This window comes from Festucalex cinctus, chromosome 5 (genome assembly GCF_051991245.1).
Source record: "Festucalex cinctus isolate MCC-2025b chromosome 5, RoL_Fcin_1.0, whole genome shotgun sequence".
In the NCBI taxonomy this organism is placed as follows: domain Eukaryota; kingdom Metazoa; phylum Chordata; class Actinopteri; order Syngnathiformes; family Syngnathidae; genus Festucalex; species Festucalex cinctus.
The window spans coordinates 9,668,747-9,696,454 of record NC_135415.1 but is presented as its reverse complement, the minus strand read 5'-3'; the positions used below and the strand labels follow the sequence as shown (position 1 = coordinate 9,696,454).

The 27,708-nt window shown below is 40.4% G+C and overlaps 2 protein-coding genes across 7 annotated transcripts in view; both read left to right on the top strand.

Annotated features, from left to right (window-relative positions):
- Positions 1-1,504, top strand: part of LOC144019391 (dynein axonemal heavy chain 10-like) — a 33,320-nt gene extending 31,816 nt beyond the window's left edge. Inside the window, exons 74-75 of the mRNA XM_077522417.1 lie at positions 887-1,032; positions 1,125-1,504. Of these exons, the coding sequence (XP_077378543.1) occupies positions 887-1,032; positions 1,125-1,271 (293 nt within the window). The 3' untranslated portion in view covers positions 1,272-1,504. The remainder of the gene's footprint in view (positions 1-886; positions 1,033-1,124) is intronic.
- A 2,433-nt stretch (positions 1,505-3,937) lies between these two features.
- Positions 3,938-27,708, top strand: part of emid1 (EMI domain containing 1) — a 72,402-nt gene continuing 48,631 nt past the window's right edge. For 2 of the 6 annotated variants that reach the window (XR_013283756.1, XM_077523004.1), the window contains exons 1-3: positions 3,939-4,439; positions 11,490-11,603; positions 12,362-12,465. Coding sequence is in view for 5 of the 6 variants with exons in the window: in XM_077523004.1 (XP_077379130.1) it covers positions 4,273-4,439; positions 11,490-11,603; positions 12,362-12,465 (385 nt within the window). In the remaining variant the exon portion in view is untranslated. Of the gene's footprint in view, positions 4,440-9,506; positions 9,595-11,489; positions 11,604-12,361; positions 12,466-27,708 lie in introns of those variants that run through there. The other 4 variants (XM_077523000.1, XM_077522999.1, XM_077523003.1 and 1 more) reach the window with 3 other exon arrangements.

The window sequence follows — 27,708 nt, the reverse complement described above, 5'->3', positions numbered from 1 at the left end:
CTATTCAAGTGAGATAACAGGTTGCTGGCCCAAAATTCTGAAAAATTTGTACCTTTTTGCTTCATCACCTAGCTGTTTTTTTTCTTTAAAAAATACTGCATACAGTATATAATACAGCATTAATTGTATAACTATAGTTTCTTCCGTTGAAGCGCTTTGTGTTACTTTTTAACTCATTTGCTCCCAAAAATGTATGAAAACGTTCTACCGGTACTCTAAATATTTCCATGGTCCCAAAAATGTATTTAGGCTTTTTCTGTTTTTTGTTTTTATTTTATTTTTTATGCTAGCGCACACAGAAGGCTTTGATGCAGCCTCTGATCTGAAGAACAATGGTAGTTATTACAAAAACCGGCCAGCAGGTGGCAGCAGAGTATAAGAGATCAACCACGGTCACGTTGCAATGAATCTCTTTTTCCCATGATAAAATTTATCTATATTCTAATGCTAATCACTGGAAAATGGAAACAGACACAAATATACTTATTTTCCTGATGAAAGAAGAAACTCTAATCTTTCTTTTGGTAGGTTCCATGTTTTTATGGCAATAGAACACAATATTCTGTGAGCCTTGCAAAATCCGGCAAAACAGCCGGGAGCGAAGGCGGTTGCTTCAGTGAAAATGGCTGGGAGGGAATGAGTTAAGTATGAAAGGTGCCATTTAGATAAAGGTTTGATTAATAATAAATTGCATAGCATATGCTTCATTGCACCGATTGATTGGTTATATTAAAGTTGAAGAGTGTCAAAGTGGGCCTTATATCCTTTGATACTTCTGTATTGGAAGAAAAAGTATTTTAAAAAAAGAAAGAAAAAAAGACATCCCAGGACAAGCGTGTCACTCGTTAAACTCTGGATGCTGGTTCATGTGAGTCATTTCTTGCAGGCTGTTTTGTGTCTGGTTTGTACCTGGAGGGAGCAGATTGGGACATGGATGCTGGCTGCCTGGTGAAGAGTAAACCAAAAGTTCTGGAGGTTCAGCTGCCCATTCTCAGAGTCATCCCCATTGAGAGCCGCCGCCTCAGGTTACAGGTGTGGTCTACAGTCCATGTTGTGTGTGTCAACTATTTGATCCTTTATCATCAACTGTTTTGTGCAATCTTTGTATGTGTTGTGTTCCACAGAAAACATTGCGGACCCCGGTGTACACTACATCGTTACGGAGGAATGCAATGGGTGTAGGTTTGGTTTTCGAGGCTGATCTGTTCACCACGGAGCACCTCTCCCACTGGGTGCTTCAGGGGGTCTGTTTATCCCTCAACACTGACTAAAGACAGCCTTCCGTGGTTAGTGACACACAGCCAAGGATAAATGATTGCTTTTATGAACATTTGAGTTGACTGCATCAGAGCATGTTTCATTAATAGTCTAGTTCATCCGTTGCTCACTAGATGGCAGCTCCTCACTCAGATGCAGCAGCCTAAGAGGGCCCCTTTCAGTGGACGACAGACTCCAATGACAACTGCTCCAATATTGGTGTTTACCACATGTGTATGGTTTTCAGTATCAGTTAAAGCAAATGTAGCTTTTTTAAAATTATTTATTTAAGCCTTTTTTATATTGCTTGCAATTGCAATTTTGAATGAAAATGGTTTGAACACGGAGTCCAGTTCAACAGTAAAAAGTCCATTGTATATACAATCAACATAATTATGTCTGATTTTAAAGTATACAAATATTTTTTTGTTCCCTTGCTGACATTATACAGACACATTCAGGTTTTTATTTATTTATGTATTTATTTTATTTGTTTTAGGATTTGAACTTTGTGCATATCCAAACTTCATCCATCCATTTTCTGAACCGCTTGCTCCTCACAAGGGTCGCGGGGGGTGCTGGAGCCTATCTCAGCTGGCTCTGGGCAGCAGGCGGGGTACACCCTGAACTGGTTGCCAGCCAATCGCAGGGCACACAGACGAAGAACCATCCACACGCACAAGCACAAATAGTGACAATTGGGAGCGCCCAATTAACCTGCCACGCATGTCTTTGGAATGTGGGAGGAGACCGGAGCACCCGGAGAAGACCCACGCGGGCACGGGGAGAACATGCAAACTCTACCCAGGAAGGCCAGAGCCTGTATTCGAACCCGAGTCCTCAGTACTGGGAGGTGGACGTGCTAACCAGTCATCCACCGTGCCACCCTCCAAACTTCAATTATGAAAATAAAATAAAATCATATTTTCTTATGAATCCACAGTTCCCATATGGACAGAGACAATAGATAACATGTTTGCACAGTAGGAAATTAAGAAAGCAGGAGAGCAACTACTCAAGACAGATTGGGAAAAATAATCCTCTCAATCCCATCTCCCTCCACAGAGGCCAAAATTATTTTCAGATGCTTGTGACTGGAGGGATTTACGTTAACTAAACTGTTCCACCTACTACTTTGCACCACTGCTTGGATTGGCCTAATAAGATGCAAAGCGTGCTATGAATTTAAAAAAAAAAATGTTATGCAGACCTCTATCCACTCATCAGCCAAGCCAACTTCCTGTTTGTTGTGTGTGAGAGCAGGTGTGCTCACTGGATGCCTCGTCTGCCCGCTCTCCCATTCACTAAGCGCCTCTGCGTGTCTAAACATTTAACAGCACCAATTATCTCTTTATCAGTAACCAGATCGTACAATTTAGGAATAGTCAGTGCAGCATCAGCATGTACTGTATGACTGTTTGATGACACCTGAGAAGTAAAGTTGCCCAAACTGCACATTCACATCTTGAGTCGTGGTCCTGCGTTTCAGCACCATGTATTTAGTTTGGATGAGGAGCCCATCTCTGTGGTTAGTGGCTGCTTGATTTGTACATGTCCCACATGCTTTCCTCCCACTTTCTGTCTGTCTGCATGGGCACTGATGACTTTAGCAGGCTGACGCTAAATTACATACCGTGATGATGCTGAATGAGCATAATTGAACTACAGTACATAAAACCATGTTGAGATCTGGTGAGGGAAAGCACTCTCATGGCCCACAAGATTAGGTACACCTACACAATCTAATGAGTAAGAGCAGGATCTAAAGTTAGGATTATACATAATGCTCACTTTTTGTTCACAATGGTATTTATTCAGCGCAGGGTTCATTGTGGTCTTGTAGTGCTCCACTAGGAAATATATATATATATTTTTTTTTTAACAGAACTTTACTTTTTTTGGTACTTTAATTAAGTGCAATTGCATATCCTCTACAGTAGGTGGCAGTGTCTCTCATTGTCAATAGTGTGCACAAGGAGTATTAACTCCTCTCAAGTGTAATTATAATTTTATTGATAGATTATACATACTATTTATAGTCGGTGAGTTGGGAGGCGCACAATATTTTCTTCAGTTTGTGGTTGAACAAAAAGTAAATAAACACTACTACACCCATGTCGTGGCTTAAAAGTAACCACATTAGATGTCGTTCTAGATAATCAAGTGTGCTGCGGGATTTTACTTAATTGTTCCTCAAATTATTAATTTACTACACTTAATGTAGCATGTTTTTGTTTTTAACCTATCTATGCCAACGATATATAGTGACTGGCAGAACAATGATGTTTTCCACTATAAGGGAGAAGGTATCTATCAGTGTACATTTTATGATATTTTTTGTTTGGTCGGTGAAGTGAGGTTTTTAAAAGGTAAAATATGTGCTTGGCTCAATAAGGGTTGGTGGTAACTTATTTTAGCAATATGGAGTACAGTCAACCAGTGAGCCACAATAATGAATATATTGTTACTGCAACTAAACTAATCCCAACTGAGCATTGTTTTCTTAATTTGTAAATGAATTTTCGGGTGCAACAACTATTGGATCTCATAAAATGAAATGTACCTCATGAAGTGAAGCCAGTGAGTCTCAACTGCTCTTCACTTGAGCATGCATTGTCCTCTGAGGGAGAGACATAGAAACGGGGCAGGGTAAAAGGACTAAGTAGGCTGTGCTTTAAAGAGACCAGAGGAGCGTATAAAAAGTGCTTTCATGCCCGCTGTTGTTCCAGCTCCATGTGCGCAGTCACACTGAGGAGAACAATTAACGCACGCACGTCTACTTCAACATGTCCGCTTTGGGTGATTAAATCATCATGTCACCAAGCTTTTAAGGCTTCTCCGCACACCAAAATAATAATTGACTTGATGGGATGCGCGTGTTTTCTTGAACAGCCTCTTTTTGACACATCTCTCCCTTAACTTTCTCCCCATTTTCCCGAGCTGGCTCTCACTAACGGGGGAAGTGCGGCTCATTAAATCGTTCGTGGCTGCTCTTTTGCATTTGATGCCACGGCAATGGGACATTGCCAAGGGGATAACGTGTTCGCGCGTTGCAGGAAAAGTTTGCTTTGGACAGTGCTGGTCCTCTGGCTGTGCACGCCCGCTGACGGCACCTGGAAGACTGGACTTTACAAAACCAGAGAGCAAGCTGCAGCCTCTCATACCTCCATCTATCAGAAAAGGTAAGCATGCATCTTTAATTCACTCGGTTTGTTTAACTGCTCTTTCTGTGCCACGGGGATGCATTTAATGCTATTTTGAAAACCTGCACTCATTGTTCGTCGATGCGTGCTTCTTTCCTCTCCATCCATCAAACGGGTCTCATTGTATTCTTGACATTTGGTTTCCCTTTTCCTGTCCATGTGCACCGAGTGCTCTCATCCTGAAGTTGACCCACCCTCTTGAGAGCACGCATCTTCAAGGCACACAAGATGCAACATCTTCGAAAGTTGTCTTTTATTCTCCACTGTTTAATGTTTAAATATGGCCAGACAAATCCACATTTTAGATTCAAACTCTTGTTTGGAAATGCATTCGAATCCCGAGTTATTTATGCAGTGAGGAATCTTGCTTGAATGAGACATGGTTACATGATGTTTCAAATTACTTTTGCAAAGTGCTGCTTATTGGTTAATGTAAATTCATGATACTTTACAGCTTATTCCCATACTTACAGGTCACTTTTTATTGGGCTGCCTATAGTTAAACAAACACAACACTAATTTATTGATTGTGAAGAAGGCATTCTCGGCTCTATTAAGTGTTTTTTTGTAACAATACAATATCCACTGTGATCATGAATTCATCTGTATGGTCGAACCTTTTTGGACGATGAGTGTTTAGCACATATGCCTCAGTTCTGAGGTTGGGTCTTCAAAGACATAACCTCACATGCTCGCTCAGTGTCAGGGAGAACATGCATGACAAGATGTGAGATTGTGACCCGATCAGATCAGCGGTCACCAAATGTTTTAAAAACCAAAAGCTGTATTTCTTGGCTATACCGATTAAGTTGAAGGGCTTGATCAATATCGATATACAGTATGTCTGCACTTAATTTCGATCAATATGCCTGCACTTAATTTCTTCAACTGTGAATAACAAGAAGGCACCCTCCTGGGCACGTCCAGGTGGCTTTCATGGCTCGCAGCCCGTGCTGCATTGGCCAACCTCGCTGCTTGGCTCCCTTGTCACTCATGGCCTCAGGTCTGCGGACATATTTACTAAACACAAGCATCTGGGACTTCATTGCATCTGGACTCACTTTCTTCCCCTGAAACTTGAGAAGTTTACAGTGGGTCTGTAAGTGGTAGATAACATTTGCGGGACGGGAGCTGCTACGGCACCCACAAAGGTCAGGGGGTTTAAGGAGTCATAGGATCGAGCGACTCACGCAGTGACGTTTTCCAAAGCTCATATTTTGTAGGGTTATAAATGGGTAATATTTTTTAAATGTCAGACAGTTCCTATAGTCCAATCCGATAGCACAGCTTGCAACTACAATCACAATAATAAAAAAAATATATATATATTATTAACACTTGTTTGATGATGCCAAACAAAGCTGAACATTGACCCTATTTTGTCAATGCAGTATTTTTTCTTTTCTTTTGAATTGTGTTAAATAATGTTTTGGCCTGCTGAATCTATTGTCTCCCAGAGAAAGAATCTGCACAATGAAGTTCAGACATTTTCATATTAGCAGAGGGAGAAAAGAGGAATGCATTCCCACCCCAGCATTACTCAAATGAAAGGAGATTAACACTACTTGAGTAATTTCTCGACTGGTGCGGTCACTCTGTAGCGGAGCTGATAAAGCGTTCATTCACCCTCATCCATTAAAACTACACAGCTCAGTTCTCTGAAAGGGGGGGTCGTCCCTTTTTTTTTTGGTGCCTCGTCCATTTCTTTATCTTCCCCTTGAGCACTTGTCATGGTCTGACAGGCAGTCTGAGCCCTATGGCCTGCCTCATTCCTCATCCATCTTAACCACGTCCACCTTTCTTTAAGTATATGGGAAGAGAGAGGACTGGGATTCCAGTGGCTCAGCTCTGTGTGGCTTAAAGTGGGGTGGCTGAGAAGTTCACGCAGTAAACTTCAATGAAATTTTGTCTTTGAAAGAGGAGACACATAACGACAGTTATTTTTAATTCAGGTCCAACTACAATATTACTGTAGGTTGACCTTCCAAATTGATTCCAATGGCAGTCTTGGGAAAAGTAACAAAGCGTAAATACTTTGCAGATGTGTGTCCAAATGTGAGGAATTGAGTCACAATAAGTGTCCTTAATATCATGGATGGACTCTGTTGCTATGGTTGTGCAATCTTCCATTTGTCATGTGGCTCTTGTGGGGCTTTAATGCTCATCGAGATGGCCGCCCCTTTAACACTAGTCTTTTTTATTATTATGGTTGTAGTTTACAGTAGTGATATAATGCATTTTTTCACGTGTTTCTAATATTTCCCCCTTCACATGCAGCTAAAGAATCCAGATTCAGAAGCAGCTGAATTTCACTGCTAGGGAAGGGAACAAATTATGGTCATCACATGGTCCAGTGTTAATTTTGACAAGAAATTTTAATTTAGTTTCACTTATAGTCTTGACTAAAATTAATGAAAGTTTTAGTCATAATTTAGTCATCTCGTTGTATTTTAGTTTTAGTCAACGAAAATAAAGAGCAATTTTAGTCGATGAAAAAATGAAATTTTAGTCGACTAAATTAACAGATTAGGCGATATTTTCCTTCAGTATACATTTAAACTTTTATACAGAAAATTATAACGCACCTAATTGTAACTAGTTTAACACGCAAGACACATTTAATACTACTGTGTCTTTATTAATTGCTTCAATGAAACATGTTGAACTAACAATAATATAACTTAGTTTTCACCTAAATAATAAAAGTGCAGAATTGCTTGACATTAATCATATAGCTGCACAATGAATGTAAACATTTTTTAACATTAAAACAAGTGCAGTGAACGCTAAACAATTTCGGAGTGCTTCTTTTCTCTAACCCGCGTTTTGTTCCTTCTGATTGGATTGTGTGAATTTTCGTCACTGTGTTGTTTTCATTTTCGTTTCTATTCTATTCTAATTTTCGTTTAACTTTCATCGTAAAAAAAAAATTGTGACAAAAATTATGCAGAAGACTTTTCATCGACGAAATCATCACTGACATGGTCCACATGTGAGACATCTGATGGCACTCCAGGTGAGTCTACCTTCTCACTTGCGAACACTTCAAGGTGCACGCAGCCGTGACGCACTCAAAGGCAACAGGTGTTCACACCTGAAAGGCCCAGACAGACAAAGACATATGAGGGTTTTCCTTGTTTCTCCATGGCTGCTGTGAGGAGACACTTCACTGTGACCTTCGATGACCTTTAGGGTGTTTTGACTTCTCAGCTTGTCATCTGCACATACACACATACTTTGAACTTGCAGCATAAAGAGCCACCATCCCTTGTGTGTCTTATCTTCTTTTGCTCATTTAATGGGCCGCCATCCCTCATGTGTCTTATCATCTATTGCTCATTTCATTTCTCCAATTTCTTTTACAAGCCAATTTGTCTTTTGGCTTTTCAAGCAGCTGCAGATTGTGACACTTGCTCAATAGTAATGCCTTGCAATGTTTCCTCAGCACATTTGTCTCTTATACGTCTCCTATGCTATGGGATCAGGTTGTCTCAGGTCTTGTCTTAGGTTTTAGTTGTGACCTATAAATATAGCCTGCAGCCATTCCCCCGTTTTGTAGGTTTAGTTTTATTTTATACACACATCACATTCCCATTTTATCATTCTAACATTGACAAAAATGCTTCTAATGGTGGTCCAAGTCCTTTGCACAGTAGTCAAGCCTCTTGCCATCCCTGTAAAAGTTACTGACACATTTTCCAGCAGCATCTGCCCATGCAACATTTTTTGCCCTCTTAGCTTTTGTCTGCCAGCTTTTCCTCTCGTCTCAGTACGAAGTGTACTAAGCAGCCTCATGAAAGATGCAGACTGTGAGCTGCAAGGCGACCAGATGGGCAAATGCTGAGGATTTACTAGAATGTCATTTTCTAAATGTTGGCTACAAAAGATGGTTGATGATTTATTTATCTTGCAGCAATGTCATTGTGCCATGTGTATTTTCGGGATATGATATACGCTTCAGACCCACTCCAGTAAGGGGACGTTATTGACTGTTTTAAAGTGTGACTTCTATAAATGACCATTATCACCCATGAAGACACAACAGAAAATATCATAGAAGCATTGTATAATAGTTATTGAAAATGAAATGAGGGCACTTGACTGGCTAAATGACATTTTGTAACCTTGTTGAATAACCTTGTTCATTTAGAACCCACGGGAGATAATTGTGCTCTATGAAGACAATTATCTTTAAGCTTTTAGGTACAAAGAAGGAATGTATCCTTGTATGCTCCCATGCAAGGAGAATGTATTGGTCTCTGTTGTGTCATGCGTCAATGCTCATTAAGGTAAGCTAGTTTGGAAATTGTAAAATGCCAAGCGCTCTTACTACAGTCACCAAAGTTGGTGTTTGCTCCATGATAATTACCTAAGTGCAACGCAAAGAGAGCAGGAGGCCATAAAAGTCACCCCCGCTTGTGGCAATCTTAAGCATTTCCCAGGTGTACCGCCATGTACTCCCCCAGAGCCTGGGAAATTGATCTTTATCACTTGTTTGTGGGTGATAAATGGATGAGAAAAGACCACCCGTGTACACAATGCTGCTCAACTTGGCTGGATCGCCTCCACTATCTAACGTTTTCCACTAATGATTAGAGACGTGTCTCCCTAATGTGAAGACATCGTGATGTCATGATGTAATCTTATATTGCAGATATTTTGTTACTAGCAATCTAAATTGCTGTACTTAAGAACATCTTTTTCAAATTAGGTTTTCTTATACTTTGGTGGCTTCATGTTTAATGCATCCTGTAGCAATAATTCTGTGTTTTTACATGTGATTGGACAATAGAACCCAAATTAAAGTACACAGTTGGGCTTATAAGTTTACATACCCTAGGCGCAGTGGTACACAACCACCGGGGTGCGGACCGGTACCGGGCCGTGGGCCACTTTGGACCAGCACAGTTGAAAGAATTAAAAAAAAAAAAAAAAAAAAAAAAAAAAAAAAAAAAAAAAAAAAAACTCACTGTACTTCCGTTTATTTAGCCGAGGATTTTAAAATGTTTTATTTTGAAAAGTGACCGGATATGAAGAGAGTTCTATTTGTAAACAATAGCCACGCTTGGCTGTTGTCACATATGCTTTTTTGGACATTATTTCTGGGACTTCTACCATGTCTCTTCGACCATGGGTAAGTACTTTTTGCGTTTAAATGGTGTTATTTTGTCATGTTTAATTTATTCTGAGCTCATTTTGTTTTGTCTTAAATGTTAACTCATGTCATGCTATGTAGCTTTAAAATGGCTTTCAGTCCCAATGTAAGCCATCATTTGGCTTTGAAAAAAACGTAGGCTACGACATATCGTACATGTTAACAAAATGTCCTTAACACCACAGAAGACAACTAAAGTGAGGGCTGACAAACGGCCTCTCTTGGTAATTAAAAAACTGTTCACAACAAGTAAAAATTATTATGAGTAAGGCGTTGTAAAAAAAAAAAAAAAAAAAAAAAACAATCAGAGATTTTAAACAAGGTGCAGACCTTTGTTCTGTTTAAGTACAGGATAGACAGCTTCAACTTTTCATCTAAAACAGAAAGTGACAGTGAATGACAGGACAGAGCAAGGTCAGCATGTATGACGTGATGGGAAGAGGAAAGTATGGCGATGGAAAGGAGCATACTACATCATGTGTCTAACATGATGGATGCAGTGTTATGACAGGAACATGCAAAGTTATAGATGATGTGGCAGATGGATTTTGAAGTGTATATGATCGAAGTCGATCAAGAAAAAGGTGGACTTTTGAGATGGCTTCTGTCTATCCCTTTCTTACCACAGTAACTGTTGAGTTTGAGTTGTAGTCAAAATGCCTTCTTGAGAGCTCCATCCAATACCATGATGTACTGGAAAAGATGATTCCTGGCATGTATGTGCATCTCTAAAAGCTGCATCAACTTTGGATTCTATTCGGTTAATATGGAGTAAAATCTATTCAGACTGTTTCCAATTCTAGCTCAGATGGAAAACACGGTAATAGCAAGGTGTACCTAATCAAGTGAGACACAAAGAGTGCATCTTTTCTTCAATCCGCAGATCTATGTGTGCGGCCACCAGCACATGTGGGGATTGTTAATGGGAGCTGCTTAGCATCCTCCGCCTTTGGCGCTTTCTTTTAGTCTCTCGCACACTAACATATGGTCATGCGTATTGACAAACAGACGGCGGTGCCCCCCTCCCAAGCTTGCAAACACATTGGCAGCAGAACACACAAAGTTCTGCGCTAAGTGGCCTGCAGTTTCCTTTTGTGGTTTCTAAATGGAGCTCACAGTTACAGAGCAGCACAGTTATTGATTGTGTAAACACACCATGGTAATAGTTTGCCATGTTTGTCCTCCAGCTATCTCCATGTGAATTTAATCGGGGCCATTGCACACGTCATTGTTAATAAAATTATGGGAACACATGTCACATTTAACTGCCTCCTTGTTTCGACGTTTAACTCAAAAATGGGGAATGAGATGGGAGAGGTTTATTTCTTTTTAAAATTGTTGTCAAGCCTACCAGCAGATGTGAAACATTGACCCGGAATAATCTTATTGTCATGTCAGGTTGTTCTTTTTGCACTCCCAGACACTTGGGGAAACGGCTTACAAAGCTTCTGTGTACACACAGAGGGTCTCCTGAGGTATTTGTGCTGAAACACTCCCATCTCAGAGTGGGACCTCATCTGTTCTTCAGGATGACATTATCTGAGAGCCGAATGCAAATGAACGGACACAACAGTGCAAATAGGGCTTACAATGCACTTTTGCATATCTCGTGGCTGAATTAACTGTGTAAACACCATAAAAGAGTTTCAAAAGGACTGTGGGGGAGGGAGAACTGAATCAAGGCAGCAGCATAGTGAATGTGACCGTGAAGCTAATTTCCTGCTGTAAGAATGATGCTGTGAGAGTGTCCTTGTTACTGTTCTCAAAAGATGTGCTACGTGAAATATTTATTTCCTCAAATGCTGTTTTCATGTATCTAAAGGGCACATTTTCTGTACGCTTGCCTTCATATTTCTTTTCGTGTGTCCCTTCAGAAACTGGTGTCCTCATACAGTCACAAAGACCGTGAGTTGCCAGGTGCAGAATGGGACCGTCGTGCAGAGAGTTTACCAGACGTGCCGCTGGCCACAAGGATGTACAGGGGGCAGGTGAGCACAAGAAGAAGAAGGAAGAGCAGAAAGTGTTGGATTGTCCACCCCCACCCCCACTTTTTTATTTTTATTTTTTATTTTTTATTTTATTTTTTTAAGGGGAGGTCAACCTCAAACATTCATTTCATGACAATAATATGTTATATGTGACGTCACTAGTCTAAACATGACATTCTGATTGATATTACATTTGTTGAATATCTGTTTATGCAGCAAAAAAACAGCCATTTTTATCCATCTCAGGGGGCGGCCATTTTCCCACTTGCTGTTGACTGAAGATAACATCACAGTTGCTCAGGGCTGAGGCAACGACCAATCACAGCTCACCTGTTTTCTGAAGCCGAGCTGTGATTGATTGTTACCTGAGACCTGAGCAACTATGATGTCATTGTCACTAGACAGCAAGTGACAAAATGGCTGCCATCTGATAATGATAAAAACTGCTGGATTATGCTGCTTAACTTATATCCGACTAACGCAATATTAATAAAAATACCACATTTAGACTAGAGGGGCTGCAACAAACATATTATTGTCAAGACATTTTTTGGGGGGTTGACTTTCTCTTTAACCTTTTGTTTACTTTTTCACATCCCTAGTCCTGATCTTTTGTTACATTTATAGGCATTTATTGTTTGTGTAGTTGTTGCAGCCATCGCGGGCCTGCAGTGAAAACAAAAGCCAGATCAGATTTTATTGTTCCAACTTCCAAGCTTTACTGTGTGTGTAATACGTTTACATGTTATGTTTTCCAGCTACAGAACGGTTGTCAGGCCTTCCTATAAAACGGTGTACCGCACCGTGACCTCACTGGAGTGGAAATGCTGTCCAGGATTTAGCGGGACTGCCTGTGAAGAAGGTAAGTCCAGACAGGAAGACAGAGTTCCTGGACCGGGGAAATGGTTTTGAAAAGGAAGTCAGCTTAATTAATGACATACCATTATTGTTTTTATTAGGGATGTTCGATACCACTTTTTTTCAGACGGATACCGATACCCAGACCCTCAGTACTCACCGATACCGATACCAACTGCCGATACCAGTAGTACATTTTGACAATTAAAAAAAAATCACTAAAAGATCATTTTAAACAAATATATTTCCTTTAATTTTGGCAAAAAAACAGCACAGTCACTTTTCAATAGTCTTAACGCTCAAAATAAAACACAAAAATGCTCTTTTAGTTTAAGATTCACAATTTTGAAGTATTTCAAAACAGGTGAAATTTTGGTGAAAAACTGCTGCAAGCTAGCACCAGTTACAGGCAAGGAGGACTCACTTAACGTCTTCCTCCACTGCCATCGGTCGCTTGTACTCGTCTGCGTCACGAGTACTCGAGTGCTTGAAGAAAGGCTGGTATTGGCCCGATAACGATACCTGGTATCGGTACTCGCCCATCCCTAGTTTTTGTACATAAGGTGATAAAATCGAACTGGGGTCCTCTTAACTGTTTTTTTAATATGTTTATTATAATTAATGAAAAATGATAATGAGTCTTGTCTCAAATGATAATTCATAAGGTTAAATAGTTCATTGTGTGGCTGCATTGTTACTTTGTTAATTGTTTAGTGGTGTGGTTGGAGCATGGTCATCATCCTCTCAAATGCCATGTTAGCATGGCTGTTTTCATTTTGTGACCACAGTAGTTGCTTGAGATATGCGCACACATACGCATACATATGTAATGACTTTCCCTGGCATGGGCAGACTGTCTAGGAAAAAGGGTGGAGTGACTATTTGGGCCGGTACCCGTCTGGGGATAACATAAATTGTCAAGCGTTTGAAACACAAAGCACAATAAATATTTACGCTGGCCACTTTTTGGTGGTGCTGAAAGCAGTGCCTGTTTATCCAACAGCCTTCAGGTGATTACCACAGTCACAATGCAACCTCACCCACCATAACGCATAGCTCACCAGCGGACTAGACTTTACTTAACAAAAGCAGAGGGGAGGGGAAATTATCAAATGAAGTTGTTGCCAAAGGAGATTCCCCTCCGGTTGTCATGGCAGCAGGGGGCTGTCGAGCCAGCAGGGATGCCAGGATTAGCCACTTAACTGAGCGCTGTTTCGGGTGGCTCAGATCACAGGCTATGCTGAGTGGAAGTGACAGTTTCCATTCACGGGGCCTTACTCTCTGTCACCGCCGACGCTATCCAGGGCCACCGGCGCTTTGTTCTGTCCCCGCCATGTGAGCAGGACCGCTAAAGGACCTCAGAACCTGAGAGCACGCTACCGCCCGCCTCATTCACAGCTTGAAGCCAAAATAAAAGTTGGCCACACGGGCAAAGCCGGACCACGGTGTGGGCTTAAATCTGTTGCCGCTGAGTGAAGTGAAAGCTGCACACGAAGTTCAATGAGTGCAAGTTTGAAAAGGCAAGCTCTTAATAACGTTTTGCGACTCCGTCTGCTTAAGAAAAAGTCAGTGAGCGCTTTTTATTTTATTTTATTTTATTTATTTTTTACCTTATACTTATATTGACGAGGTATTTGAGTCCATTTCTAGAAAATCATTAGGGATGTCTCAGTATATTGAAAGGCCCTGAATCCCGACAGGAAAGGGTCATATCGATTGTTAGCGGCCATTTAATCATTCAGCTGTTGCGTGACAACTTTTTCAAGTATTTCTGTAATAAACGGTAAATTTGATCCTGGCCTATAATAACACAGACTTTCTGGGTTGAGGTTAGGTAGCTTGAGTATAGGTTGAATAACAGCAGTTTTAAAAGCTACTGGAATAGTGCCAGTAGAGAGTGATACATTTATAATACAGGGAGTCATTGCGTTAAGGCGCACTTGACCTAAGGCGTTTCGACTTTACAACGGTTACGCCCAGTCCGCCATTTTCGTCTACCATTTTCGCCCCTCTTTTCCCTTGTCCGATATTTAGCCCTTAGCTAGTATCTTTGGCTTTTTCACCCTCTTTTTTTTTCCCCACATCATGGCCCCCAAGAAGAATAAAGGTACGTCTTCTATAAGTGTTGGTCCAGCCAAAAGAAAAGCAATTACCATGAAAACAAAGCTAAACATCATAAAAAGATTGCAGAAAGGAGAGACACCGGCGAACATCGGCAAAGACTTGAGTTTCAGTCGGACAGTCGTACAGCATCTTATTTTTTTAATTTTAATACAAATTATTTTGATGTAAATATTGACTTTAATGGGGAAATTCGACTTAAGTCAAAATTCGGGTTATATCGCTAGCGTAGTAACAGAACTCCGATGCAATTCGAGGACTCTCTGTATTTAAAACGGAAGGTCCTAAGCAATTCTTTAACCAGTTTGCCCGAAAACGGGTCAAGCAAGCAAGTTGTTTGTTTCGCTACACTAACCAGTTGTGTAAGGTTTTCAAACGCTATTTTATTGAAATAAGAGCGCGTTGTCGGACAGTTATTAGCCTGACTTAAAAGCTCATGAGTCTCATTGAAAAGACAGAAGCATATACCTTTGAGAGACCTCTCGCTCCCATCATCCTTATTTTTCTGCTTGTCAGACTGTGGAAAATGTGTATGATCCGCTCATTTCATTTGACCCCCATTATTCTCTCATCGGTTCACCACTGACTCCCGAGTCCCAGTATGCATTATTGCAGTGTTAACATCCTGCCTGCCTTAAGGTGCAACGTGAGGATAGCCTGTGCACATGCTGACAGTTCTCTCACTGATGTGGTTAGATGGATACGAGAGATTTGTTTTCTCTTGTGTCCGTCCATTCTCAGCCCCCCACCCTCCTGCCTTCCAGCGATCAACAAATATAAATCAGTTGGTCCAGTGGAAGAGACGTCGAGATAACATGTCTCTGTTTTAGTTTTGCGTTTCCCAAAACCAAGGCAGCGGCAGCAGCAGCATGCAGAGATAAATGAGGGAGAATAATGTGGAATGATGGTGCCATGCTGTCACACAGGATTTCAGGCCTATCGTATTCATACTTCTAAAGCAAAACATTACATCACATCAGGGCTCAACTTCATAACCAAGCATGCACTCCTTCAGAGTCCATGCGGGGTAAGATAACACGACATCCGACAGGCACCGTTCACATGCGCTCTTTTTCTGACTGTCTCACCCCCGACCTCAGGCTTTGGCTGGAATTCCAGGCCAGTGGTGTAATTACTGACTTCTAATTGTTTTCTATGAGGTTTGGGAGATATTGTCTTACCTCTGGACCGGGAACAAAATGGTCTTTATCGCTGATTGAGTCCAATGGAGAAAAAAAAGGCTTTAAGTATTTGCAGATGGAGGGAATTTCATAGCCTGCCAGGAGCAGGGATTTAATGTATGCTTGGTTAGCTTTGGCATTCCATAGAAGTACAGTAAATGCTTTTTTTCAGATGGCATTTCATCCAGCAGAAAAATCAAAAGACAAAGCAGTGATATCATGATGAATTGAACTTTTAAAGTTGCATTTACAATATGTTTCATTCAATCAGCCGCAGTGATGCCAATATTCAAACTTATCTAGACATTTATCTTCTGACGATCAACACTTGACATCTTGGTTGTGAATTGATGTATGAAAACGATGAGTAAACCTTATCACAGGAAGGGTGTTGCAGGCTGTACACGGCATATGGGGTAATGTAGGGGCGAATTAGCACGGTTGTCAAAATCTCCGCTGCAGGGGGTACCCATCAAGACATATCTCACAGCCATGCAGAGGAGGCTGCGGTTTTTCAGATGCAATTTGCGGTATGGCTGGGAGGCTGAGGCGCGTTGTCCTTAATAAGCCGCAGAAACTTAATCTGTGTTTTCACAGCTCTGCCAGGCCTTATCAGGGGCATACACACTAAACCCAGTGCTTGAAACATAATTCAGTCCCACTTTGCAAAGGAAGAGTGGGCGTGTGCATGGATCTTATGTTGTGTGTGTCCACCAAAATGGGAATGTAGGCTTGGAAGCGGAAAGCATTGCGTACAAGGATTTGTTCAGTTAAAGATGCAGGGGTTCAGGATGATTAGCTGCTGCAAGGTGTCAGGCTTTAGTAGCTGTGAGTGAAGGACGATCAGCCTGAAGTGAAGAAGAGCAGGCGATCTCCTCTCACTTCTTGTGGACCACAACAGCAAAGCAATGAAAATCTTAAGACTGCCAACACATCTTTCATTCAAATGCAGACTATCTGGGAGGTGTCACCGATGTTTCTATGTTGTGATTGGATTCATGTCATTTGAGATAAATTACCCCACACATAGTCATCCGAAGTCTACAGAGACACAGAAAATGCAAACATGCATTGAGGTAGACAGCTGCAGAAAGACCGCACAGCAGCTGATCTTCATGGTGTCAATGGATAATGCTATGGTGAGTGTTGCGACCTAAATTGGAAGCAGCTGAGACTGAGGTGAAGCGGTCTCATGGCTCCAGATGAGCAAGCAGGCTTCTCTGGCCTAGCAGGCCTCTCTCCTGGAAAGGGGTTGGATATTTATTACGGGTAAATTAACAGATCCACCACTGAAAAGCCGGAATTAGCATTGTATAGTGTCTGTAGATATTAGTATTTCGTGAATCCCCAACACGACACTTCCCAATACCCACTCGCTATAAATTGTCAATTCTCTAGCTTGCACACTTCTTCAATTAAGAAGTTTGTAACTGGCACATGAAGCAATATATTTCATATTTAAACAACAAAATGTTCATACAATTTCTTCTAACCAAACTCTGGTTGCTTAATGCTAGCATAATTGCAAAACGGCCTACAGAACTAAAATGATCAAAAGCAACTGCTGCTTTAACAAACACAGAGCAGCAACTCAAACAGAGCATACAACAGTACTAATAATCGCAATACACCGTATGAATGATGAGTATCCTGTGAATAATATAGACCTGTTCAAAGTCCACCTACAGTTCTATCAAAAAAATCTGAGGGCATCATTAACTTTGTTGCTAGGGAATACAGTGGATCCGCGTTATTTGCAGGTGATAGGGACTGGGACAGGGCCAACCTGGGAATAGCGAAAATCCACCATTTATTGACACTCATTATATGCTCAACAAAAATACAAACACAACACTTTTGTTTTTGTTATTGCTTTTGTTATATGTTCTGGGTTTCCTGGCTGGTTTTCCGAGTCCCCAGACAAAACTGCCTCTAAAACAAAACTGCACCTTTCAAAATGGCCTTTTATTGTGGCCAGTCTAAGGCACACCTGTACACTAATCATGGTGTCTAATCAGCATCTTGATATGTCACACCTGTGAGGTGGGATGGATTTTTTTCAGCAAAGGAAAAGTGCTCACTATCACAGATTTAGACTGATTTGAGAGAAATAGTTATATTGTGTATGTGTAAGAAGTTTTACATCTTTGACTTCATCTCATAAAAAAATGGAAACAAAAACAAAAGTGGTGAATTATAATTTTGTTGAGTATAATGGCATTAAAAAAATAGGTATTTTTTTTTAAACCTCAAAAAATATTGACTAACAGGAGATATACCACCAATAAGATGTGAAAGAGTCCACTGCAGTGTACTTGAAGATGACCCACACAATACAGACTTAATGGCACAGAACATTTTATAGATTTCATGTGACGTACAAACTTTCCAGGTCAGCCTGCCTTGAATCTGAGTTAAGTTTTTATGTATCTGGCTCCTGAGCTGGAAACGGCAATTCCGCTCACTGATTTATTTATTATTTCCCAACACTTCCCCCGGGAGCTCATTCAAATCTGTTTTTCCTACAGTTAAAAAGAAAGTAGGACTCGTCAGCAGTGTTAAGAAAAAAAAAACAAAAAAAAAAAACAAAAAAAAAAACACTTTTACAAACACCCAAACTGCCACAGATATTGGGTTAAATGTCCCTGAGAAAAATTCACTTCTACCAGACACTTTTTTTTTTTTTTACCTACTGTGTCTGTACATTCAAGCACTCTTTTTGGCAGAATCTCGAGAGTCGTCTAGTTTAAATTGGTTGGTTTCCTGGAACGGGCTTGGCTTTTTTGAAGTGTAATCCACAAATGTTAAGTAGTGTTGCTGTCTTTTGGGAAGGCCATTCCAAACTTAATGTTTGACTGCTTTATCCATTTGAGAACTAGTTTTAATGTGTGTTTGGGATCATGATCTTATTGGAACAATCACTTGTGTCCAAGGTTCAACTGTCTGTTGATTTGAAGTTAATTTGCAAGTAGTTCTCCTCCTCCATTATTTTTGCATTGACTTTATGCAATGCACCCGTACCACTGTCAGCCCCAGAGAATGACACAACCATCATATACTTGCCAATTGGCACACTGTCATTGGATTTGAAAGCCTCATCTTGACACATCCAATCCAACTTTTTACAATGTGTTAAAAGAGCTCAATCTTTGTCTACCCGGACTATAATACTTAAAGCTGCCCAATGCAGAGAATTGAATTTCAAATTGCGACTGCCACATGTGACCTAAAAATGAAACTGCACACTCACATCTCATGTACACAATACACACATGACGTCACATCCGCAGACAGAGGGCGGGAAATTCGAACCAGCCTGAAAACTATTGGCCAGAGGTTTGCAGGAGTACCCATTGTGAACAGCTAAGGTGTTAATCTCCTAATTAGAAGATGTTTGAGTCATAAATGGTTAAATTAAAAAGGCGTTTGTCAAGATATTTTTGGGCAAATTACTACATAGGGTAGCTTTAGGTCCGGAAAGTTATTTGGGCCAGATACAATTTCAGTCAAGCTTGAAGGTTTTGTGTAGTGTTCCAGTACGTTCCAGTCAATGATAAGATTGGGCACTGGTGGTTTCTTGGTTGTTACTGTACAGTACATCCTAATTAATTTTCTCTTATCTGATGGTGTTTTTGGTTTAAAAAAAAACAAAAACAAAAAACACGCAGGAGAGTAAGAAATACTTGTCTGATTTATACATTATGTATACTGGATACACATTATTGGTAGCTTTTACCCAATATTAGTTTGTATATAATAAAAAAGGGAATTATGGTAAATACTTGCAATCCCAACGCGCTTTAACAAGTCTATTTCTTGGTGAGGAAAGTAAACCTCACTGTGTAATCTGGGATTTTTAAAAGTTTGTTGAATTTGGATGACAATGTGCACACTGCAAGATAACAATATTCATGGTATAATTTGTGTTGCCTTTGGGAATAATCTTTTTTAAAACACTCATGCGACTGTTTATTCAAGGCTTTGAATACATGCCTGACATGGCAAAATGCTGTTACGTGCAAAGAACTCAGTAAAACAAAAATTAATGAACATTTATTGACATCCACTCAAATTGAATTTCTAATTCTTAACCGTTTCCTAATTTTGAATAATTAATTTCTTTTGATTTCAACATGTTAACAGTAGGTGTGTACTCAAAAAATCGATACGGCAATATATCGTTGCGGGCCTCATTACAATACACGTATCGATACGCAGGCGTCAGAATCGATATTGCTCGTTAACTTTAAATAGGCAGTTAATGTTTGCCTTTGCAGCTTGCATTGTACCTAAAAGATAAAAACCAGCAGCGTCTTTAAAGTTAATCACCTTCAATTAATGCAAATATAGCTCACCAGGGATTGGACACTGTGTCTTGCTTAGAAAAATGAAAGCAGAGGAAGAATATCAACATTTATTTACTTATAAACTTAACATGGCACGTGTTATAATCTACCAATTTTCATATATTTTGTTTAAAAACGAAATGGAATGCGTTACATGAAAAAAATGCTGTTTTTATTTCCCCAAATATTTCAAATAAGCACATTTTAGAGCTGTAATTTAAATACTTTGATATTTTTGCTCATATCGGCTCATCATGCCTATTAATGTGAAAGCTGCTCCTTGCTCTGCAGTGTGTACACATTTAGACCAGTCATGCCGCTTGCTGGTAAACCAGATGAGCTGCTCGCAAAAATATTTTTGTCAGTCAGCATAACAAACATATCCTTTAAGTATACATATGACTGTTACTATAAAATGCAAATAAATTAATGTAATATATTGGGATACGTATCACCTTGAAGATCAAGTATTGGGATACATATGTATCGCGATACGTATCGTATCATGACCCCTGTATCGTGATACGTACCGTATCGTGAGGTTGGCGGCAATAACCAGCCCTAGTTAACAGACTCTTAATTTTGCAGGATATCAGACGGTGTCTGCATCAACTGTGTCTTTTTACTTTCATGTGACATACTTACTTACTTTCTTAGTTGAATTTATTTTAGATATGGAGCAGTTCTGCTCTATTAGTCAGTGGTTTTGTACACGCCACTGGTTTTCATGATGTAGCTGCTTGTTTGGCTCCGCGCTCTTAAACACACATTATACGACTGTTGCTTCTAAGTGGGTGGGATATTATGGAGTCGACCTTGAAGCCTCCGCTCCCATGTACTCTCAACCACAAATAAGCCACATCACACAGATTTTGCTACGGTTTGTAGTGATGACATCATTTATGGGCGCTCAATCGCAGACCTCCCAAACTATCACCCCCATCGGGTTCCGTCACCTCTTCTTCGCCAAGTTTTGGATACGACTGTTGCCTCTGCTGGTGCTCTGAGCTGAACTGATGTAACGTTTGTTTCCATCTGTTCACGTGGCGCTTCATTCAGTGCTGAGCAGGGAGCGGGGATGAGATGAGCGGTGCTGATGGTTGCGATTAGTTCTGGACGAAAAGGCAAGTAAAGATGATCTGTGGCCACGTGCTTGCCTGCTCGGCTTTGAATTGTCTCCGGCAAAGATAAATGACCTCACTTGAAGGGCCAGAAGAGAGAAGAGTGGAGCGCAACTGTCCATGCCTCTCAAGCTCAAATGACTGATATACTTTATGAAGCTGTTGGATTACATGGCAAACAAATGGGGGATTTGCAGAAAGTGTGAGAAACATATGACTACAGGAGTGTGTGATTTTGCAGGCTTCGCATGGTGCCAAGTATCACATCATTCAACAAACACTTCCAAATTTGTGAACGGATCTTTGCCCAAGGTCTGTGACGTAATGTTGGCCCATTGACATCAATCCGCGCATCTTTCCTTGCCGAATGGTCTATGATCTATCTATATAATGATGCTAATAATTGCTCCAAAAATACTGTAGTCCTATAATTGTTTTGGGACTTAAACCTCACTCTGTCATGTTCCAACTGGACTATTTTAAAAGAATATGAGTTTTCAAGTCCAATCCTGGGATCCTGCCAACAGAGGGGCGTTTTATTATTATTATTATTATTATTATTATTATTATTATTATTATTATTATTATTATTAACCACCTTGACAACCTCAAGTATAAGTCCAATAACAAAGCACCACTCGGGTTTAGGTCTTTCCACATCTCACTGTCATTTCCCACATGAGCATTGAAGTCCCCTCACCCTCTCACACCCCCTCTTAAGGACTCCAAACTACAGTCAAGACCTCTAACTCTTCACTGCTTTCGTGTTTCACATTAAATTCTTAACGTGTCTCTATCCTTTGGAATAAAAGCCACAAAAACAGCAAAAAGCCAAAGGATAAGCAAACTACTCTTGTGAGTTATGTTGATGTCTCATGTGACGTCAAGTATGGCAGTGGTTCGAACTCTGAGCTCTGGTGGACATAAAGGCAGGAATGTATGACCTCAGCGGCACTTGCCATCGGCGATTCCAATGTGCTATATTACAAAATATTGCACAAATATTAGTAAATTATTGTGAGAGTAGTTTTAATCATTCAACGTTTACATTTTGTCCTGCTCAATTATTTTATGAATTATTTTAAGGCTGCAATCCGTTTCGCTATCATGCAGAGAATCCCACCACTGTGTTATGTTTCATAACAAGTGAAGTACCATTTGCATCAATAGACCATTTAAGGCATGCCCCATTAAGAAAAGTGTTTCTGCTTTGCTCTTAGGCATTTCCTCGGGTCATGTCCTTTTCACTTAGCCAGTACAGGCATCCATGTGCATTGGCAGCCTACGTCTAGTATGGCACTTTCTGGCACCTTCGTCCTTTGAGAGACATCTTGTTCTGATTTAGTGGCCCACATCAGGACGTTGTTGCAGTGCTGCTAAGACAATGTCGGGGGGCCCAGCAGGGTGATCTCATTAACTACAGGACGTACCCTTGAACCTCTAAACCCAGGCCCGCATTCCGCCCTTTCCACTGCCCCCATGGGACTCATACAGGGGGGCTGCAACAGGGCTATTGTTTTGGTTGGACCCATGCCACGTCCACATTGTGCATGATGACCTCCCCTGCCTCTATCAGCACCATAAATAAAGTCCAGAGAGTGTCTTCGTGTTGCTGCTTCCTGAGGTGGTGATGCCACCCATTCATGCTGAGCTCACGGTACGTGGCTCAGCTGCAAACACATCTAAAGAAACATATTTGTTCTTATCAGCACATAAACACGAGCAAAGGATGCCCTGCTTACTCATTCAGAGTTGAAAAAGCGGACCAGTACAAGACACAGGCACACATTATGTTGCCTGTCTTTTGTCATAAGCACACCAGCTGCATTTGTTCTCAGTGACAAATTGGCAGTAAATAGCGGCAAATGTGCCAGATTTGGAGAGCTGTCCAGTAGATGAAACCTTGATGGACAAAGATTATGTCATGTACTATTATTTCTTTTGGCAGACCTTCACGTTCTGTGCAAGCTCTTCAGAGACACCATGTTGCACATACATCACCTAGCTCGGTCCAACTCTACGACTGCGATGTTCCGTTGCTGTATGTCATTGGGGGTAAAAGTGGATAAAAACTTTGCGTCAAACTTGGCTGGGCTTAGTCAGTCTGTTAATGATTTCTGCAAGATAATACCGCTGTATACAGCATCTTTCTGCTGCATCACATTCAACCCACCATTAATAACAGACTTGGGTCAATGCCAGAAAAGCATCAACTGTTACAAGTCTGAATTGGTCCTGGCAAAATCACATCCAATGTTAAGTATTTGTAATTGTGTTTATGATCTATCACTCACTATGGTAAACAGAAGTAGTCATGACAGGTTGTGTCGTTGAACTGCTTGTGATAATTTGTAGACTGTGTTCACATTACACCCAGAGTGGACTGCTCTTCCAAAGCAACAGTGGTTTTATTGAAGAGCTGCATATCTCCTTCAGCAGTCCATTGAGCAGCTCATTTGGATGAAATTTGTACCACTAGCTAGTTTCCTTTTTTTCCTCCACCTTCATCAAAATAAATACAAAATCTGGGTAATTTCGGTGTTTTTTTCCACTCGAGCAGCCCAGAACAAAACCTACCCTATCCGTTTAATCCCCTTAGTCCTTTTTTCCCCTCTGAAGTTCACATTACAGTATAGTGAAGTGTAAATGATCACAGAGATTTGCAACAATTGTGTTCATAACACACAGAACAAAAAAAATGTTTTAGGCTGTAGTGATGCACTCGATGTTGTCTCATATTCTGTCACACGACGACTCAGACTTCTTTCGTCACGGTTCCACTAACTCATTCGAACCCAAAAACGTATAAATAAGTTTTTAATACTTTGTCCTGCTCTCCCAAAAAACTTATGCATACGTTTGTTTGTTTTTTTTTTTTTTTTTTTTTTTCATTTATTTCATGCTAGATCATACAAAAGGCTTTGGTACCACTTCTAACTTGAAAAGGTCGCTTAAATCAATGGTAGTTATTCCAAAAATGGCCAGCAGGTGGCAGAAAAGTATAAGAGATCAACTAGGACCATGTTGCATCAAGCTCTTTTTCCCAGTGTTTTCAACAGGTTTGTGAATAATACTGAAACTGAGCTATTTTCTAATGCTAATTGCTGTAAAACGGAAACAGATACAAATATACTTTTTTTTTCCTGATGAAAAAAGAGACTTTAATCTTTCTTTTGGCAGGTTCCATGTTTTTTTTGTTTTTTTTTTAATAGCAATAGAGCACAATATTCTGTGGGCCTTGCAAATTCAGTCAAAATCCAGTAAAACAGCCGGGAGTGAAGGGGGCTGCTTCAGTGAAAATGGCTGACAGTGAATCAGTTAACTAAGTTTTTGTCAATTTAGTCCTGTCCTACAGTATATACCTCTGGTTTACACTAAAGACTTTGGTTCTCTGATCTGGACCAAAGCAATTTATGCGTTATTCACCCATTTGGTCTTGGCTTATTTAACATCAGAATAGCATCTTTATCATTGGACCAAAAGTTGAACAGGCAGAAAAATATTAGGTGTCTGTGACAAAACTCAAAAACTGCTTGTGCCAAACCAGCAAAGAAACAAATAAACATTATCGGATAACATCAGATTACACGTCACTAGTTTTGAATGACTCACACTTATCAAATGTCAACACTCCCATCGCACCATACCCTTGCCTGACATATTAACATTAGGCAATGAAGTAATTTTGAAATGTGTCAGAAAGTAAACTTACAGAGAAGGATCTGGTCCTGAGCACAAAATTCGCCCTCAGCTTATATGGCCATTAACTATCATTATATCAAATGTACACCTCATGGCTTATCCGTAGTGAAGTCTTTTAATATGAACCCTTCACGTTGTTATACGACTACTTGTGTAAACAAAGGCCTGTTAAAGGAGTGTTACTAGATCTCTAGCCAGATGGGCCCTGACCCCAAGACTAAGTGAAAGATTACAGTCTGGTCTAAAAGTTGGAGTTCTTTATTTATTCCTTCTGTGCTTGTGCTCAGAGCAGGAAAACAGTGGATCTAGTTCCTGTCCATTCTAAACGGAGAAGGGTATCACTCTACAGGTGCCAATTCCTTCAAGTTCTATGTTGTTAAAGGGTCGTGACTTGTGGGTGTGCTGGAACCTATTCCAGCAGACTTCAGGCACAGATGGAATTGATAACCATAATTAAAAGACAAACTTTAGGCACCACAACTTCATTGTTTAGTTGAAATGTTTCGAGATATCAGGATAAAATTGGGTCATTCCAAATAAGAGACAGTTGGTTGTGCCTTTTTCCAGACTAATAGAAAACACTCGTAGTATTCATTTGTCTTTGAGTGGTAGTGCTGTAGCAATAACTTTCTTCAGGGTTAGTGTTAGATTCCTTAGAAATGGAGTGAGTACAGTGTGACCTTAGTTAGTTATGGAGTATCAGCAAATCAAATCAAAGACAGCACCATCAACATTTCGAAAGATTGCCAGAGATAACAGGAAATACAAGTATGTGTATTAAATAAAATATTCATGATTACCATGGTTTCTAAGACTTCTGTTTTCTATGGTTTCCTCATTTTGGCTCCGAAGCTTATCTCGGCGGCCAGAGTGGATCCTGTCGGGGATTCAAATACTCCAAAGGTCACTGGAAGTTAGAGTGAACACTTCAACCAATGTTCTTGCTTCAAATTTGCACACTGCTCAAGACCAGTGACTTTAGATCTTATTCCCAAATTGGGATTCCTTTGTTAGCCACACCTGACATTTGACACCTTATCACCTCCTCTTTCCAGTTGCTTTAAAAAGTGAGTGGCAGTTGTGTATGCAAATACATTTTCAAAAGCTTTTACACTACCATGTGTAATTATGATCCCTTAATGAGTCATTTGACGCATCAGTTCAGTAGCTGTGTAAGAAATAGCAAAGAATAGCAGCAATTTGACAGAACGTTAAAGTCATTAACAGAAGTGTAGAAAGCTGAGGACTTAGTGTGTTGGTGCTGGAAAAGCTGACACAGTTTATTTCAAGGATGATCGGTTCTGGAAGTCCAGTATGTGTGTGTGTATATATATATATATATATTAGGGGTGTCACGATTCGCCAACTCCACGATTCGATTTAAATTTCGATTTTGGGGTCAAGATTCGATTTTTTTTTCGATTTTTTTTTTTTTTTTTTTTTTTCCGCTCCCCCACTTTATAACACAGAGGCATATGCTTCTGTAGGCTAAGGCTAGTCTATGATCATTGGTTCTATTCATTGTACAGTAAATCTTATTTCAAAAGATCGGCTACATATAGGTGATGCAATTTCCATATTATTTTTGTGTAAATTTATGTAATATATGATAATTGACATTAGGCAGGAATGATCAAATTCAAAGAATTTATTTACAATATAAAGTTAACCGTCTTGTTCTTACTGAAGTGTAAAATAAAAAATAAAAAAACAAAAACAAAAAGTCACAGTGGGTGCCTGCCATCTATTGACTGTTTTTGGTTACAACAGTGTGCTGTGCGTTCCTCTTAAAATAATGTGCAATGTGCAACAACAACAAAAAATATATTGTATCCAAAGTCATGGAACAAATACAGCCTGAACAAACTATATCCCAACATTTACAGTTGCTGGGCATACTGTAGCGTGGTTCAAGTACACTAATTAAATGTTTGAATCCAGCGTTTTCCAAGGCTGCAGGTCTGCTGCTATAAATAGACCTATGGATCTGGCGTTTCGCGCGAGCTGAAGTGTGTGGAAGTTTCACTGTAAATGAGGATGAAATAGTTGGTTGGACCGTTGTTTTCCCACTTCTAGTTGAATTTGATAAATCTAAATCTTTGTGATGCCTGCGTAAATGTCCCGTCATGTTTGTCGTGTTTCCCGTTGTTACGGCTGGCGGCTCGGGCCCGCCGCCGGCTCCGCTCCCCTAGTATGTATGTGTGTGTTTGTGTCGGCTGGTGCCCGTATAATGGTACTTCAGTTTGAATGCGCCAGCGCGACACTCTGATTGGAGGACTGTGCCAGCGCGACACTCCGATTGGACGACTGTGCCAGCGCGACACTCCGATTGGACGACTGTGCCAGCGCGACGCTTTTGTGTATCCGTGTATTATACCCCTATTGGTTATTGTTGTTTCTCCTCCGTTCTGTCAGTTCTGTCAAATGCGGTTATTATTTGTTCACCTTCCACTTTCACTCCCTTGTTAAACCCCTGCCTGAAATTTCAATTAAAACTACTCAGATGTTAAAGTCGACCCGTGTTTATCTACTCTATATTTTCTGTTATTGTGTTACTTCCCTTCCCCTTGACGAGCCGGGCGTAACACCGTGGCCGAGTACAGTACGCGCACATAGCATATCTTGCAACTGTGGTCTTTTTATCGACAACGTGAACGTTGTCGACATAACTCACCGGGAACGCAAAATGTTTCCAAACTGGTGACGAGAGAAGCGGGAGCGGCTTGAAGCACCATTGCTGTGTCTGTCCGCGCTTGCCATCATGACTGCAGGAGAA